This window comes from Dromaius novaehollandiae, chromosome 3 (genome assembly GCF_036370855.1).
Source record: "Dromaius novaehollandiae isolate bDroNov1 chromosome 3, bDroNov1.hap1, whole genome shotgun sequence".
Classification (NCBI taxonomy): Eukaryota; Metazoa; Chordata; class Aves; order Casuariiformes; family Dromaiidae; genus Dromaius; species Dromaius novaehollandiae.
In genome coordinates this window covers 20,979,689-20,999,308 of record NC_088100.1, presented here as the reverse complement: position 1 = coordinate 20,999,308, position 19,620 = coordinate 20,979,689, and the positions used below count along the sequence as shown (strand labels likewise).

At 37.1% G+C, this 19,620-nt stretch overlaps 1 protein-coding gene across 14 annotated transcripts in view; it reads right to left on the bottom strand.

The window, feature by feature from the left end:
* MYT1L (myelin transcription factor 1 like) overlaps positions 1-19,620 on the bottom strand; it is a 319,538-nt gene that overhangs the window by 112,087 nt on the left and 187,831 nt on the right. For all 14 annotated transcript variants that reach the window (XM_064508504.1, XM_064508503.1, XM_064508505.1 and 11 more), the window contains exons 3-5: positions 18,798-18,852; positions 18,582-18,615; positions 18,218-18,280 (exon numbers count right to left, since the gene is read on the bottom strand). In XM_064508504.1, coding sequence (XP_064364574.1) covers positions 18,218-18,280; positions 18,582-18,615; positions 18,798-18,852 — 152 coding nt within the window. The remainder of the gene's footprint in view (positions 1-18,217; positions 18,281-18,581; positions 18,616-18,797; positions 18,853-19,620) is intronic.

Below are 19,620 nucleotides of genomic sequence, written 5' to 3'. Positions count from 1 at the left end.
CAGCAAGCCCAGTGGCAGGTCATAGCTGTGAGACTGTAGAGTAAAACTTCTTTATGGGAAATGATTTTTCTTTCTTGGCCACACTCAGCAGGAGACTTCTCTAACCCACTGGGCTTGCTTGGCTCCAAATAACTATGTTCTCTTCTATTTAAACTATACTAAAAAGTAAAAAAATACTATTTAAAATATAAAAAACCCTCATCTCTGCAGTTCTACTATATTTCAGCGTTTCCTACCAGCTTCTGCTACTGAATCAGATTATTTTAAGCAGGAAATGCCTTTTGCATGTGCAGTGTGAAAACATGCCATCTTTATTTCATTTAATTGTACTGCATAAAAGTTTGTTGATTTTTCAAATTAGTTATGTATACAATAGTATTTCAGTTCAGTGAAAATTATTAATTTACCTAAATAGGTACAGGCTCGACAGATGTGAAAGAGTGAAATGTAGAGCATTCTATCATCCTCTTTCTCCTACTGGAATTTCAAATATTTCTATGTATTATGGAGTAGCAAGAAAAATTACAAAAGTGCCCAACAGCATGCTAGATATCAAAAAGTAAAGGTAGATGATGTTATATATTCCTCACAGAGCTTTAAAAAACAACTCAGCCCTTTCACACTCTAGAGCCTTTTTAAGCATATGAATAGCCACAAACATGTCACAGATCTATTCATGTGTGTAGCGTTATTCAACTAAATAAGCCCTAAAAAAGAATCTGGGTCTTAGAAAAAACAGCACTGCCAAAAGGGTCTAGGAGTAACAACAGGAGACTAGACTGATGGGGAGAAAGTAAAATGGAGGGGAGGAACTCTGTGATGAAGCCCCAAACTTCATTTTTTTTTAAAGAAGTTCAAGTACTGAAATGTATATTTTTAAACAAAATAAAGCAGATCAGCTTTGATGTAGCCAGTAAAGTCACAGTAATTTAAGTCAGGAGAGGATATTTTATTTAACTGGATCATATACACATTAAATGTCAAGCATGTCCCAGACCCCAATTCACTGAGACCTCTCTCAGAAACAAGCTTATTAGGTAACCTGTCCCCTGGCTGGTGAAACCATTTCACCCATTACCAAAGTCTGTGCTCTTAGGACATGACAATTGAAAGGAATCCTTTCAATTTGCAATAGTCAACCCATCAAGAACAGATTTATTTAAATGATGGAACCCCATATCTGTTAATTGAAGAAAAATAGGGCATAGTCATATATTTCTAGGTGCTGTACAACTACACAGGAAAATCCTCAGCCCTGGAGAGCTCATTTAAAGCAAGATGTAACAAATAAATATCACAACTCATGAGACTGAAAGCTCATGTAGCAGCATAGGTTAGCAAAGTATATGCCCTGAGGTTGTAGATTATTCAAAACTATTTATGTAAATAAATCAATATAATATCTGATTGCCCCATGACTTATGATATCATGGATGGGGTTCACCTTTCACCTACCTCTAGGCTTCTAAAAATTACATCTATACTTGCCATGTTTGGTTCCCTTCACAGCCAGTGCAGGGAAACTGGAGCCTCCTGGGAGGCGATTCATCTCAGCTTTCTTAAGACACACTGGATGATCTGAATAAGGATCTGGAAATGCCTGTCTCTTTCCAGTGACTTTAAAGGGAGTAAACAGTGATTAGCTTGTATTTCTGCATCTAACACATCTAATTTAAGTCAGTGAAAGACACCCCAATAGATTCTTTCATTTTTTACATTTTATGCCCATTCCCAACAAAGCACACAGCAGATTTTAAAACCCAGTACCACGCTACTTTCATTAAGAGAGAAAAAAAAAATCTATCTTCTTTCCTTTCCATAGCTGCCATATCAATTAACATGAATACTTCTCCTCCTATAGCTTGGCTATCATTTCAAGACTGCCTGCATAACCCAATGTCAGACAAATGCTGTAGTTTCACTCTAATCTTAGAATGGCAAATACCCAACTTAATGTGTGTTCAAGAGCCAGAAGCCACAACTGATTATGTCTTGCTGCCAGACCCTTGAATACAGGGACTGTTCTAAGAAACTAAGATGGTCCAAAGAGCAGATTTAATGATTCATATTGATTCATTAGATCAAATGCATATAATCAAGTTTTGCTAAGCAGCTATTGATTCTGGACACTTCAGTGTTGATTTGGATGTAACCCAGAGACCTCAGAAAGGAAGCATGCAAAATTTGTGACCGCTTCTGCACTACCTCAAAATTCTGAACTCCCCATTAATTTCAGCAGTCTAAGCTGGAAGGGAAACATGGGAAAAGAAAACCTTCTATTTTTCAACATATAAATAAAAATGAGGTTGGCTACCTTGAGCTAAATCAAAGCAGTACCTAGAGCTGCTGAAATGTCCAGGATTGTGTGCATTCTGTGTTTTCAGTCTCAATGGTAATGACAACTCTGTTTACAGGTGGAGGGCAGGGCAGGTTCCAAAACTTTTTTTCATGATAACATGATATCATAAAATGGGAAAAGTTCATAATGAATGATTCACCAATTTGTAAGGGTTAGATTATGCTACAAGAATATATCTATCACAACAGATCTTTTCTTGGCCACAATGTTTGAGCCTCAGACATGACAAGAAACATTTCTATTCCAATATTTTAAAAGTAATTGCTTTTAAGAAATTCAGCATGCTAAGTTCAAGCATTCAAAAATGAAGGGAAATAAACTGCTGGAAATCAAAGGCAATTCTTGTTGTTACACTGTCAATCATTTAACAACATGGCTAGATATGTATTAGCACAATCAACACCCTTAGACACAGACTTGATAGATCATATTTAACAACAACACAGCAGGTCAAACTATTCTTCTAGCATGTATTTAAGTACTGAGTAATAGAGTATGCTGTCATTTTATCATATCTCTAATGCAGGGCTACTATAATGAGACTATCAGCTACTGATTCTTATCACAAATACTCTTTCTGTCATCTCTAAATAAATATACAATAACATTGACTCCCAGCTGAATTTTAACTAAGAATGATATATGATACAGAATTAAGATACATGATACACCAGTTTTCCTGCAACTATAGCAATCAGCATCTTATTAGATCCAAAAAACTAACGGCTATGGAATATAACCATTGGAAAAGATTAGCACTGTAGAGAAACCAACCTTCTAATGCAAGAATGTGACTGACATCAGTAAAAATCTGAAATTACAGAAAAAATTGACAAAAACAAAATTATATAAGCTGCAACCACTTCAGTGCTTATGTACTGGATTCTCACCTCCAGCATAAGCTACAGGACACTGTTCTTTGTCTTGCACGGTTGGTTAGCAGTCATTCAAGTGTGAAATATTCTAAATTCTGGTTCTTAGAGGATTGAGATGTTTAAATCTTCCTATTTTGGAAAAAGAAAAAAGATTGTGCCTTTTTGTAACACAGAGAAAACATGATTATTCTGAGACAGAATAGAAAAGACAGCATTCCCTGTACTTTATTGCATTATGGAGCTGCAGCTAAAATTGGTCTCTTTGTAAAAATGTTAACCTTTATTAGTATGCATTTAGCAAACATATTATTATGGAGGAGCTGAAAGTTTACCTTCCACTCTATTTTTTAAAGACACTTTATTTCTTAATAGGTTCTGCACCGCAAAAGTTAACATAAAAATCTGTTTAACATAAAGAGGATTTCTAAAATACCTTTATCATTATACCTCCTTGAGGTTAATTTCTAGGACAAAATTTTGATACAAGCTGTTGTGCTCATCATTTTACTACTGCATAGAAGGTTATAAGCATAATCTTACAACCAGAACTATATAGTCTTTGCTCTAGTATTTTATAGCCCTCTTGGATGGACACAGTTGTTTTAGTACTGTTTATTTACTTTTCAAACAGTCATCAGAGTCCTTATTAGCAGTGTTTCCATTAGACTGCCTTAGAACAATCCAGAGTGCTAGACCCACCCAACCCTCCTGCCCTAACTTCTACTTGGTGTGGCAGTAACGGAGCAGATCCTCCAAGAGAAGCAAATACAGTGGCATAAGCATGCCTTCCTCCTGGCAAGTACAAGGCAGGCATCAGGGATCATTATTCTCTCCTCAGAGAAGCTGCAGTTGCACCCTCCACCATGACGTACATCCCCAAAAGGGGTATATTTGCTTTTACTAATAACCTGTTGAAGTCTTCTCCTTCTGCAGTACCTGGAAGTTGCTTTGTTGTATTATCAGGGGGTCTCGCAGTTAGTATTTCTACTAAGATACAAGCTCACCTAGCTCAGAGAAATTGTTTCAAGCTCTTGGCAGACTCGAAGGACAAAACTGTATCTCTTATGTTCAGTTCCTTTTTTCAAGGTTTTCTCGTGATTAGAAGAATTGGAAATGCTCTGGTCTTAAAATGAAAGCTTACCTACCGGTTTAGTCACATGACTCCAAAAGCCAGATGCCTAGGTATCGGCCTAAATGGCTGTCCCTTAATCTGGCCTTTTTGATATATCTGATGAAAGGAAGGATGTCAGTTCAGGCAAAAAAATCTAATTAAATTCCATCACATTCTAGTCCAGAATAGTGAGGCTCCAACGTGACTCATATCACGATTAAAAAAAAAATACTACAGTATATAATGTTACTTATTATAGATGACAGTGAGTTCTATTAGACTGCAGAAGAGTCTCTGAAGGAAAATGAAAATAGCTTCCCAAGGGAGTGGAAGCCCCACACAGCATGATTTAAATGTGGCAGCTGGGCTGTGGGTGGAAATGGCGGTTTCCATTGAAAATCTGCTGCCAATATACCTCCTATGGCTAGATTTCACAGGGAAATGCTGCAGTTATCTCTCTCTGAAGTTCAGCTGCTCTGTTTTAAAGATGCACAGACAGGAATGGTAGCCAGGGTCAGCAGCTGAAAGAAAGGTCCATAATGACCAAAGAGTAAAAACTGGGAAAGGGCTGGAAGTACAAGGGTGTAATGGGAAGACAGCAAGAAGAAGAATGGATGTTGTAGTTTTAGAAGATGACGGGCAACTTTTTAGAAAGTGTATGTCACTTCAAAGACTACCTTTTAATTTTTGGAGTAGTTTGAGGCATTTAATGCTTAACACTTACGTCTCATTGAAAGTCAGTTAGCAATCTGCACTTTTAGAAATGGTCTCTATACCATTTTGGGCCCAGAGCTATAATGGGCGCAGTTGTGGCAACACTAAATTACATCAGACTTAATTTTAAAGTACTTAAGTTTAGATGACTAAGTTCCGAAGTGAATGAATTCCCCAATAGGAAAAGTTAGATATATCAGCATGGGAGTTGCAATAGCCAGCATGCTGAATGTGGGACACCTACACCAAGAAATACGAAACACCATGAAAAGAATGTCTCTGAAACCACCTCCCTCTCTCTTGCAGACGTCGCACCTATTTGCAACTCTGATTTAGGCATCATTTTGAAAATATGACTCATGAGCCAAAAAGACACTTATACATTTAGCACGCCTGTTAGCATGGATGGCTACTTCATTGCTCTGTTTAGACCCAGGCAGTGTGGTTCTGTGCCCTTTTTTTTTAACAACACAGCAGTTGAATCAACAGTCAAGTAAGCAATTTTTTCTTTTTGTTGGTCCTAATCAGCCTGATATGACTCCAAACTTGGTTCCTTTATAGGAGTCCCTTAATCATCATGCTAGCTTTTATCTTTTTCTCCGTTCTCCCTGGAAAACTAGCATTCACTCCTGTCCATGGGCCTAGCTTCACCAGCAGGGACAGAAGGCAATCTCATCCTTGTCTCACCTGCTGTCCTTTTGATATGACCCTACTTTGGAAAGTAACACTGTGCTTGAGCCCACTCAGAATGGAGAACCTGAAGGAGGAGGTTGCTTCCCGTGCTACCATTCTACTTGCCGGTCCAGGCTGTACTCCTGTCACAAAATTTTGTAACGAAAGAGGATGTGACTGCTACACTCTATATAGAACTCCGTGCTGTCCCCATGCATTAATGTGGCCAGTGAATGCCTACTGTGCTTCCTGGATCAGAGGATGGTGGCACAAGTACACGTAGTCTGTGATCCTCAAATGTTCTGGCATGTAAAAAGCACTGAGCAGCACAGCTCAGCTAAGCTAGCTGCACCTCTGGGCACACATAAGTAGGTTTTCTAATTTCAACTACAGACTCAGGATTTTTGTGGATCCTTTTGGATTTCAGTACCTAAGGTCTCATTTCTCTTTTTCAGAAAAGTTAAATTACAAACTGAACTAAGTGTGTCCTGGTGTAAGAAGAATCAAATTCTATCCCTGCTTACACAAGAGATCAGTTTAATCCATAGTATACATAAGGAGCGAAAAAAACAGCTACTAGCACCTCTAAATTAACCATGATAGTTCCTCTGTGGTTCTACCCATGCTGTCCACTGGACTGTGATTTCTAAATCTGACTGACTGCTATAATTTCCACTGAACAGTCAAAATTATAGTACATTGAAAATGCCGAATGTTATGTCTGTTTTATAGTTTTCCTTAAACGCTGACATTTTAAATAAGTGGTTCCACTTTTAGTCAATGCCATTTTAACTGCTCAATCCTTCCTCCTACATCTTTTTAATAACATAGCTAGAAGCAGCAAGCTTGCATGCTAAGATATGAAGTTAACACAGTAGTTGGAATTTATTTCCATGCTTTCTAAAACGACATTTGTTTTATAACTCTGACTCAGTTTTTGAGTCCCTCTTTTGCTGTGATCCCATTAGGCCTCACAAGCTAAGCAAAGCCAGGTCACGTCAGTTCTGAGTATGTCAGTATTTCTAAGGAACACCTAGGTGCTGCACAGACACTATTGTGACTCAGAAAGTAGCACACTTTCCTTCCCAGTAGCATTAAAACAAATTTTAGCTCACCATTGTGGAAGAGACAGAAGACTGTGTAACTGGCAATACTTTCTTTCACATGCAATTAAAAAGAAGAGCTCTATATCTGTCTCCTAAGAGTCAGAAATGTTAATTCCAGAGCCAATTTCAAAATAAACTCATGCAATTATATTCTGTCTAATTCAAAATTATTCCTACAGTTTCAGACAGATAAACAACATATTTTTTTCACTTTCTATACCAAAATGCTGTGCAGTGTAACTGTGCAACGGTAAAAAAATGCTGTGAACCATCCTGTGAATGCTTTATAACAGGTGTCATTTGAAACAGAATACTTAGTATGGTAAAATGCACTGATGCCACTGCTAACATTTGTGAAATGCTTTGAAATCAATAGGTGAAAAAGCATTATGAACATAAAATACTGTTACTGCAATAAGTTGGCTGCAAAGCAGCCGTCCACTTATGTGGCACTTAGTATGCCCTACTTCCTCTCAGAAAGTAGAGGATATCCAGAGAATTCTCTGAGAAAAGTTTCAAATACAGTTTCTCAGTGTGGTGACATGCAAACATGTGTAAGACTTGCATCAGAGAGTATTTGTGGCATATGTCATGACATATCCTCTTACTGAGACAGCTGGGTTTTTTGTCCCTTTCTTCTGCAATAGTCCTAGTACTAAGAACCAACAAACAGTTAATCCTAACTGGTGATTCTAGAAGAAACCATGACCAAGCAAGATTAAGACAAGACTAGCATTAAACCAGCACTAAGCAAGACTACATTAAACAGTATATCAGTGGTTCTAGCACTTTATTCACATTATTGCTGCAAATACTCAATAACAAGTAATCATCTTCTAGCCTCTCCATACATGAATTTTTAATACAAGAAGGATGGTCTAAAGAAAAAGGCACTGGAGTAGAGTTCAGGAGGCATGACTCAACTTCTGGCTAATGCAAATATCTGGTGTGGCAGTAGAGAGTCACGAACTGCTAGCTTACCAAGGGAATAAATGCATTACAGCATCCAACTCCTATGCATAGCCGCACTGGGGAATTCTGACATCCAAGTGAGGTATCTCTGCTCCTCTTTAGCACCTAGGGAAATTTAAGCACTTAACACAGAAGAATTTAGATGCTGTAATCTGGACTGGAGGAAGATACTTTCCCTACTGGGGGGTTTCTGCTCCTAGAATTAAGACCGTAAGCCTTTGTTTTTCTTACAGAAATAGAGGTGAACTCAATCTTTTCATTAGAAGATGGTCAGAGGAGGAATAACAATCCTAGCCCCAGCCATCATCTAATCCAGAACACATAGGAATATGTGGGAAACTTGTGTTTATTACCCTCTTTTGCCACAGGAAATTGAAGCTTCATTTTACACTTCTCAAAGAGTGCTTGCTCATGAGGTTTTATGCTAATCTGGGGTGAGAGTACTCAATTCTATAATACTTAAAGCAAAAGAAGATATTTACATGTTTTTATGTCACAGAGAAAGAGATAATCTTATTCCTCCACAGTCTTTGCTACCTTTGAAGGCTGCAATCCTCTCTAAAATGAATACCTCTGTCTTCAATATGAAGTATTAATGCTGGGATTGGATTCAGGTTTTCCTCTCTCCAACTGACTGCTCAAAGTTACAAAACTATATTCTTCCTCCTTCCTTTTGGATATGTTATTATTCCCAGTAAAATGAGAACAGCTCAAGAAAAGGGAATAAAAGCATCCAGAAATCTTAGATTCTTATAGTCAAGGCAAGTTCCAGGAAGACGGCAGGTAAATGTTCTAATCCCTTTTAACAAGGAATAAAATAGTACGTGAGGCCCATGTTTTGCACAAGTCACTAATTGGAGAGCTTTAAAAACACCTGCTACACTGAAACAAACAGATAAGAGATTAGAGGTATACTAATTATGCTATGGGCTTGGTACGAGATAGGTATCAGGGTGCTTAAAATAGACATGTTTCCTGGCAGAATATTAAAAACCTGGAGAAGTTTAATGCTAAAAGTATAGTTCCATACAGATGGACATTGGCTTCAGAGTTAGATAGCAAATAAGAAAGAGATTTTGAGGATCTACACTTTGGACTGGTTGACCTAAAGGGGAAGCTGAATATTTGAACTAGTAGCTAGTTTTTAGGTCCAGCCTTTTTTGTGAACACCTATTCCCCATCCACAAAATGTGAGCAAGATTTTCTCCTGAAGACACTGTGAGAATGAAATGCAGTAGCAAGTGCATATCACTGGTGAATTTTTTTCACGAGAAGAGTACAGCTGGAGAGAAAGCATTCACTTATTATTTGTCCATCCAGTTTAGTGGTCAGTTCATTACTATAAATAAAAACACTGATGGCAGAAAAATCTGTCCCAGCCCCAGGGAATGGAACTTAAAACAACCTGTTTTAAATGGCTGGTGTTGACATTTGAAGCCAATAATATATTGTCCTGTCTCACTTGGCTTTATATTATTACAAATTTTATCATACAAAACAGATTGAAGACACAGGCCTAACTTCAACCACAGGAATATCTCTTAAGCATTATACCAGTTCTGCACTATACCATGAGTATTTACAGTGTGGCACTGCTGGTTCCTGCAAATAACGAAAGGACATTAGTCCTTTCGATGTAATTACATCCTTTTGGTGTAATTAGTAAGCTTCAAAAATTTCTTGGGAAGATGATTCAGGAAAGTAGCTGGGAAACTAACTTGGTAGGAATACTCCTCTGGTCAAAGGTATCATTACTTACAGTGTCCTAAGATGTATAGTTCCAAGGTACCTCTTCAGGAGCTATTTATCCCTTGGGCATTTGATTCTGTACTGTAGATAGATTTTTTTTAGCTTTATTATTGCCATCGAAGATGGCTCTGGAGTACCTTTCCTTTCGCTGTCCTGAGCTGACACCACTAGAAGCAGTACTCCATATGAGCCACTAATAAGAAGTGATGTCTTTGAAAGGGCTGCCTCAACTTATTGAAGAACTCCAATGTAAGTCTTTAAAGACACATAATAGTATACTTTTGGGGGGGGAGGAAAAAACCCTACTCTTTATCCTCTTTTCCTTACAAGCTTGTTTTTGCTCTCTCACTTCTTCACTTTTTTTTGTGTCTCATCTCTCTCCTTTTGTTATATATCCATCCATGCATTTTTTCTCTGTTAGTGTGGTTGCATGGTTAAGAACACAAGGAAGGCAGCCGGGCCCTGGATTCTGGGCATCCTGAATTCTTCACTAGCCCTAGTAAAGCTTCACTAGAAGTGTCTGATTTCATAGAATCTGAACACTTGAAGGAAAAAGATAACTAGAACTTTCTCTGTTTTTTACCTACCTGTCTTCCCCGCCACTTTGATTTTTAATGATTCTACCAGAGTTCAGATCATCGTATCTGAGAAGCAGGGGATAAGGTAAGAAAGTACAGAGCAGTGCTATTCTATGATAGTATAGGTCCCACTTATGGATAAAATATTTTCAAAGCCATCCACATTAGTCACTGTTGCCTAAAAGCAGTATGCAGCATGGTTGGCTTGGACATTAGAGCAAGAATAAGGTGGAGTTCCCTGTTCAGCCAGCTGCCAGCACTTACTAGTACCTTTTTCTGTTTCCAAAGCCCTGACTTAGGATGCTCCAATCCAAAGACCACTTTTCAACTGCGCACAAAATAGCTAACCTGCTGTTCAGAAGAACCTTTGGTAGGAGGATGTAGGCAGCGCCTTAGTGCCCTAAACCCAGTGCACAATGTTGCTAATGACTCCTATGGTTTAGTGTAAGGCTAATAATCATGAGTGTGTTGTCACTGAAATACAAAGAAATGAACAGATGTCTTAAATACCCCTTGCTTTTTAAACGTCAGAATCAAGATTTTTAGAGAAATATTGTAGAAGTAATTCACTAAATACAGAATAGGGAAACAAGAGTTGATTCTTAATGTAGAACTGTCCTATCACCACAAATCAGTTAATTCTGGTCTATCCTCCACAAAAAGGTTTTGATCCGAAAAGCACTGAAATGTAAGGTTAAACTCCCTTTGACATAAACAGAAGGTCTTTAATCAGGTCTTTGTGTAAATACCAGATAAATATCAGAGACAGAGTTTTGGGCCCCATGTTTGTAAAAATCTCCTATATATGCTTCTGTCTTTACATCTTATGATGCCTGAGATTCTCCCTCTGTTTACAAGTTTGGAAACAGAGGCACAGCAAGATGAAATGTCATACCCATCATGTGTGGATCACCTCTGTAGATACTCTTCTCTTCTATTATAAAAAATACAAATTTTTCAACCTCAAACTATTTATTTCTCCTCTAAGAGAACACAATGTTCTCAGCCAAGCTACTGGGACAACCAAATGAATTTCCAGTAGGTAAAGGACAAATGCATATAGATATTTTCAGGATCCTCTTGGCGAAATTATCTCCCTGGTATTACTGGAGCTTCTTCTTTTTTTTTTTTTTTAATCTTCTTTCCTATACTTTCTGTACAGTCCTCATTTATTTGGTGGCTGACAGCAACATCTTCCCATAGCAGACACAGTGGCTGCAAGTGGACTGCTGAATGAGAAATATGCCCAGCACCTGCCATTTGAAAGAAAATGAGTGTATCATTTCAGCAACATACAAGCCCAGGGACCTACTGCAGAAAGCACATCCCAAATCTGCTGTTGCTGTCGCTGCACAGATGGGTCAGCACCCCTCTCTATCCTGCCTTTGATATTTTTTTTCTTTTATTAGGCTAGTACTCCTGGCACACGAAGATCCTGAAACTTGCTGCCACTGAAATAGCTATTCCCAATCCAGATGGCAGTAGGAGGAACTGAACTGTGGATCCTTTGTATAGTAAGCCCTAGACAATAGCCTCTAGCATGCAGAGCCACACACCAATTGCTGGTGTATATTTGGTTGACGTTTCAGACCCAACTTTGTACCTTTTTAATCATTAATCAACAATTCAGACAAAGAATGTATTGCTGAATCCAGACAGCAGCCAATACAGACCTCTAATACATTATGGATTCTCTGTCACCACACTTATTTATTGTTTGCAGTGTTCTATTAGAAAATCTCTATGCACTTTTGCTTACAGCTAAGAATTAGTTGAAGAAAATATTTAGCTGGATTTAACAAAGCAAAGTTGCTCCATTTATTAAAATTCTTTACAAAACTTGACTAATTAATTATTTTATATAAAATATCCTTATAGTGCTACTCTTGGTATTTACCACGATTTATCAAAATATTTAGAAAATATATTATTAAGTGAAACAGAATTAAATGGCATTGGCAGTGTCAGAGTACAGATTTTCCTGGGGAAAATATCCAGTGGATCATTCTATCATATTTAACAGTACAATAAAGGTTGAATATCAGTTTTCATAGAGAAATGAATATACATTTGTCTTTACTTCCAGCATTCAGTGGGATTTTTCACAGTAGCATATAAACATGTAACAATAAGAACCTCACTGTTCTGTGCTTAGGCTTTACACAAATGCTTCAGTGGACCTTGGGTTTTGCACTGTGTGCAACCATGCTCTGCTATCAAATTAATGTTAAAATATGTATGTCCTGGCTTCTGATTTATAATATCGTTGAAAAATAGTAAAAAGGACAGGCATGCCATAAAGTTTATGGATGGAGTGATGGCATGCACAATGATGTCTCATAAAGAATAAAGGGGGAAAACTTATTTATTCTTGTGGATTCAAGAACTAAAATACAGATAGACTGGCTGCGTGCACAGAATTTTTCATAAATATCCCACAGTGCACCCTGTTGTACAGCAGCCATACATTAATTAGAGCATTCAGCAGACACTGCAATGTGTTACACTCACCCAAGTGAATCTTCATTTTTCACATGCAGGGCCTTACTAATTAAAATCAGCTTTGCAATTAAATGTGGAAAATTGTGTTAAACTTTCAAGCGTGGTTTAGAAAAAACATATTTATTTTTAGGGTATTTTATTTTGATGCAAATGAATTTTCCATCAAAGTGAGACCAGTAAAAGGGAGGTATGAGGATTTCTCTTTTCTGTATTATAGATGCTCCTCTCAGTTGCAACTTGCAATGCTCCACTATCTCTCTGCCAGTACCTGGCCCTGTTCCAAAGCTTTTAGTGAGTGCTATCTGTCAAGGCATGAATAATACAGCCCCTAGGCTGTCGGCAGAATCCAAATGAGGCATACATCAGGAAGCAAGCACTCGACTTTAGCTCCAGAACATGCTCCTGTGAAGACAGGCAATTATTCACCCACGGCTGCAGCCATGGCAATCAAACTAGTGGGTGAAAAGGTATATGAAATGAAAAAATTTGAATAAGAAATATGGCACAACAAGCCAGAGAAAATTCAATAATTTTCTAATAAGAGAGAGACATTTGAGTCTTTTAATTTTAAAGTTTGGGAGTCTGAATTATTTCACTCACTCTGTTCTAAAATATAGATGACTAAACCACAGTATATAATGCCAAGGCAAAACAAGGGTATGTGGGGCTTTTCCTAATCAAAAGAGCAATGCTAAACTGTAAGGTATTTATAAATTTAAATAAATTTGTTTTTTTATATGACAAATCTCATGCTTTAAAATTAAAAATGATCAAAACAATTCCATCTGTATAATGCAATAATAATAATAATCTGTAATAATGTATAAGGAAGAGAGATAGCTTAATAAAGCAACAAAGAACTGGATATCAAGTAATTCGATAGTAAATTAAAATGCAGTGTATTTTATAAGGCTAGTGACAATTCATACATTTTAGATCCAAACGTTATTTTATGACTCCTCCTCATTTCTGAGACTTCCTTTTGTGAGACGCTGTATCAGTGTTTAATGAAAAAAATCCCTTATAAATATAAGACGCACTGAACAAAGGGCATGCAGAATTCCTTGGTAGACAAAATGTTTAAGTTCGTTTATTTCATCCAAATTCTTATTTTCAGCAATCAAATTGAAATTCATGAAATAGTGAGAGCTCTATCAGTATTTCCATTTTAAATCTGAAGGATTTATCATTTGGCCTTAACAATTCATCCTTCACTGAAATTTGATATATATTGTTTCAGACTAAGATTGTGTTTTCCTTTAATTTCTATACAATGCCTTTATCTGCTCTCAAATACATATATTCATTAAAAGAATCCTCATTAATATATAGAGAGCTGCACTACCAGCATAAGATTCTTTTTAGGGCTTTTATTTGTTAAAATGTCTTTCAGTCTGAAGCATGTGGTATTTGGCAAGTGATTAATCCATTACAGAATCTAATTGCTTTTGTTATTCGAGAAAAAATTTAAACGACCATGTTATGAAGCTTTTAAAAGAGGCCAGTGGATGTAATCAGTATTTTTTTAATGGAGTCTTGTTAGGATTTTTATGATGTGTCTAAATACCTATTTACATGACAAACCATAGCCATCTACTGGGTATATAATGTGGTTTCTTTTTTTTTAAAAAAAAAAAAGCTAAATGCATAGCAACACAGTAGGGTGCGATACTTCCAAAGCAGATATTCACATCTACTTGGTAAATAACACAGGCCACAGTTTGCTCTCAGTTACTCTACAGTAACTATGGGATTTGCATCAGTATAACTTAGAACAAAAACTGAAGTGGCTTTTAAACTTATTTGCAGGTACACAGAATGTGAATCCTGTTGTCCTTAAAGTTAGTTAATGAAACTGGCAAAGTTCGTACTAATCGCAACGGAAGAACACCCAAATCCATGTTTCTCTTCAGCTGCTTAGCTGACAGATGCTAGCGGGCTTCGAGTGACCACAACGTACCTAGGAGGATTGTTCACAGCTAAAAGTATTCAAGGCTCTGGACCAAGTTTATTCTTCAAAATTAATTCACAGCTTTGAACGTATGAGAGTACTGATCATTATTATGCTGCTATCCATGACGGATTTGAAAAGCTATCAAGAGAATATAATAACCAGTATCAGGAGCATGGTACAGGGGAGAGGCTCTGGTTTGCATGCATAGCATCTGAGTTCTTTTCTTGGCTCCACCACTGTCTGAATGTGTCTTTGCCTAATTTTTTGTTTTGTAATTTTTTTTTAGATCTCTCTCACCCTTTGTCTCTCTTGATATTTTTTGAGGACCTAATGCCTCAAAGATATATATTTATCTCTCTAACTGTGTGCACTGTGAGTAGTCCAGTTCAGTTCAGGTACTTGGAAACATGAACAGCAGGCACAGAAGTCTTCTCAGGGTAAATGGCACTGCCCCACGCTATGCATCACAGCCAGCACTAGAGGGTCCTTGCTAGCTTGGCATTTCTAGGTATTGCTGAAATTAAAAAAAATGTAGAAGCTAGGCACATTGCCTAGCGCCGGGCACTTACCCTCAGTGCCCCAGCTGGGATACTAACCCTTCTCAGCTTTCTAGCTGGGCACTGGAGAGAGAGGTGCTCCTCCACACTGATTTTAGTGTTCCTAGCAGCCTGCCCTAAGCTGCTCTGCAGAGGAGCCCATCCTTCTTCACTGACGAGTTAGGATGCCCAGCTAGCAATTTAAGTTAAGCACCTAAATTAAGAGCTGAGAGCAAAGTACCCACTAAGTCATGAAGCATTTAATTTCAAAGTAAGATCAGTCACATACGAAAATTCAAAAAGATAGAACTGAGGCAACCACTGTTGCACTAGTCCTATCCAGTACCAGCATTTCGATACATGTCCGAGGAAACGCCAGTGACATCTAAGGCCTCCTTGTTCCCCTGGCTCACCCTAGCCCTGCACGGCTATGACTCAGACTTACAGGCCTCAGCAGCAGCTCTTTCCTAATTAAAAACACAACTGGGGTATAAAACATATGACAAAACTCTTCTTTAACCTGATGTTTTGTCAGCAAAAGAACACTTCATTCCCCGAATGCCTCTGAAAATTTGAAAAGATCTAATTTTTTTTCAGTTCATGTTTAAAGTAGTATCCGAATATGGCATTCACTATCACATTGGCATTACAAGAATTAAATTGTATTGACAAAAAAAGCCAGAATTTCCAGAGAATTCAACATGTTACAGAAAAAACAGTATAATTCTGGAGGGTTCTGACTACGTCTAGTGGAAGCAAATACATTTCATAGTAATGAGTTGGTCCAGTATTGTGAATGGAAAGGTCTTAACCTCATTAAACTGCTCTGAAGATCTAAATGGAATTGAGTTAGACATCAGTTGAGATATGCAATTCCCTGAACACAGGGAATTTTTAAGACAGTCTGATTTCCTTGGAAGAAATGTCTGAGGGTCTTTTCCACCCAATAGCATATAAAAAAAGAAAAGAAAAATTCTTTCAAATTCTTTCAAAAACTTAAAAATACTGTTGATTAGACTAGGTAAAAAAAATAAATAATTGCTCTGTTAGAAAATAGACAGTATATTGTAAATTCCAAAAAAAGAACTTTGTGTTTTTAGTCTTAATGAGAAGTCTATTAGTTAACTGTATTCCGATGAGTGGATTGACATTCAGGGTGGCAAAGGTGGCAAAAAAAATGCAAAACAAGACAAATTATTTAGCCAGTAGAAAAAGAGAATTTTTGATGTATCTCCAATTTTTTTTCTTTGTGCGTCCGCCACAAAATTTCATTTAATTAACAGCTCTGAGATTCAGTCTGTTCATGTACTGACACACCAGAATCATGTCAAGAAAGCAAAATACAGAATTAACTTCTCAAAACTGCATCTAGTCTTTCCAAACTTCCTTCCCCCTAAAAAAGGTGATCTTAGACACACATCAACCACATGGCTCAAAGTTACAGCAGTTCAGAAGAAAAGTTAGACTATTTTTAGGCTAAATAATTTCCTTCTTTTTTGGTTTAAAAAATGTTGTTTTTGAAAACTGCATGCAAATTCCATGAAGTGCAAAGAAATGTGCTTAGTTACAATCTCGTAACTTTATAGGGCATTATAACCGTATCATTTAATTGTTGACTGCTCATGAAATCTATGGAGGAAAAGAAGGATTTGGTGCCATTTATTTATTACTGATGAGGGTTGCATTTACATTAAAAAAATGCACAAAAGAAAAATATGCTTTGGAATCAGAAGTCACAAGTGGTTTTAAGAATGATTTTGATATTTCTGCAAAATCAGTATATCAAATTATGCAAATCCTTCAAATAACCACAAAAACACGGCCATTTTTATGGGTAAAAGAGGATTAAGAAATCTGAATATAATTATTTTATGTTATATATTCTTTAAATGTAATTCAAAAGATTTTCAATATCATACATATCACCTTTTTGATTTTAATTTTGAAAATATTGTCCTGATTCATCTCTAAGCTTCATTCACTGTTAAGTAAACAGGTGCATCCAGCACTGTGGAATAGACTGACATGTCACTATGTGATATCTCTCCTGTTTCAAATAATATGTTAACCACAAAAGTGTAATTTCAATTTAATTCATAAAAAACATATGTCCTCATTGCAAAACAGTTATCACATCTGGTTTGAAATAAGTGTTCTTTACCCCACACGTGCTTTAAAACCTGACAACAATACTCTGAAAAAGTCAATAATGAAAAAAATCTTAACAGGTTCAGAAAAATTAACTCTGGTCAGAATAACCTCTCTATTCAGTGGAGATATGGCCAAACAATATTGAACATTTACACTGTAGACACAGAAATGTAAAGACTGAATTCTAAATTAATTTGAAGCACATGCATGAATGTGTGTAACATAATGCCACCTTGAATATCATTAACAATAAACAGCTAAACACATTTTCTTACCAGAGACCTCTCCATTTATCATGGCTTAGAAACCAAAGTAATGTTTATAGCTGTAATATAACATTATATATGGATCCTGAAGTCTTAATATCAGTGGTCTGTCTTAGGCTTTGACCTTTGAATCTAACCTGAACATCAAACTCACAGTGTTCAAAAGTTTATGTTTTCATCCAGTTACGAAATACATCGAATGATAGAAGTCACATTGGCACCAAAATGTCAGTAAGGCCAAATTTCAATTTGCAATACATGATCAACAGAACTGTATGCAAAAACCGAGAGAAGATTCAAAATGAGAACAGATGTGCTCAGCAACAATGTGTTTTAGATTTTGCACAAGATCCGCCTACATGATTAGGATGGATGGAGTATGCTGTATGTTTGATAAGAATTTGGGACCTGTCCTCATTTGTATTTTTTTAGTTTTTAATTTATATGATGCTTACGCTTGATAGAAATTTTAAAGGTTTTGAATAACATAATAAAGAGAAGGGGAAAAAAATGATGGTAGTAAAAAAAGGGAAAGAAAAAAATGGTGCAAATCTGAATAACTTCTAGAATGTCCAATTTCTAATTTTTATCATTGTTTGGGTTAACAAGGTCATGTTAGCTAACTTGTTCACCAAGTCTCTTCACTAAATTATAAGAAATTATAGATATTACCTTCTGTGCCTTGCATATTTGCCACTAACATGACCACTGCCATCACAGCCAGGCGTGGGACAACTGCAAGAGAGAGAGAATTAATTATATAGGTGCTAGTGTGCTGCAGAAAGATTATACCAAAAGTAGGCACTAGGTATTAGAGAGATGGAGAGCAACAAAGACAGAAGGAGAGAAATCAAATAACTGCAGGGGAAAAAAAAGAGGGGATGCTTTTTATTAGTAAGTCTCGGGGGAATTAATTTCATCAGTGCAGCAGGGCATGAGCAAACCACCAATGAACTTGAAAGTGCATTATACCCATTAAAAGGCATGAATTTTCTAAATTGCTAATGGGGATACATTTTACACTCAGAGCACTAACCTGAACAGCTCTTGTATGGCTGGTTCCACGGGAACTGCAGAGAGATGGAAAATATATAAAAATTTATCATCTATTACAAGTACCCCTCTTCTACAGAAAATTACCAGAAAGGTTGTGTAAAAGCAAGGGTCAGAATGAATCGTGCAAAGAGATTCTGGAGGATGAAGGTCACCCTGAGCAGGGGCCTTGAGTGATTTACTGAAGCAAGAGACGTACCTCGAACACCTTTGGAGCGTGTGCGATGGCGCTTCTCGTCTGCATCCACCTCCATCTGGGAATAGATTAGCAGGCAGTCAATGTTCTTATCCTGCATGCACAGACTATCAATGCACAGACTGATACAGTCTCTCACAGAATTTATTGACACTATTTTAATTCCATTTTATCCTGTAAGGGAAAGTCCACCTTACAGGGGATTTTGGGAGATCTTTATGTTTGTTTGAAAACAGAAAACGTGGTAATTGCGGCTTTAATCAGTCAGTTTGCATGCCCTGTTTTCACAGCAAATTTTAGGCAACTGAGCACTAGCTCTTCTTTTTTAAAGGATTTTTTTGACAGAAAGCCCTGATTACTCCCATATATTTCGAAACAAGGTGCATAGATTTCTGCATGGTTTAAAACTAAAGTCAAGGGGTCCCACACAATAGGTTTCTTTCTAACCAAACGCTTTGCAGTGGGAAAGAGAGCAAGAACTAGTGACTGAAAAGGAGAAAAAGAGTCATCATTAGAACTTCACAGATTCCATGTTACCCAGTAGGGCATTAGGACCTTTCACTGTTTCTCAAATTTCAAGAATGTGCTCTCTTGCTAAATATGGCTATATCTTTACCTTCATTTTATAAGCAGCATTCCTATCCAACGTAACTCCCAATAAAATAATAAATATACAGCAATCTTAAATCTTTACCAGACAGAGGCTGGGCCACTGATTAGACCTCAGAAGGTATCCTAAGCACTGATCCATAAGACTTACCATAGGACCACATGATCTTCCGTGTACTATTATTACCAGATTTTAAAGGTAAACCGTATTGGCTAG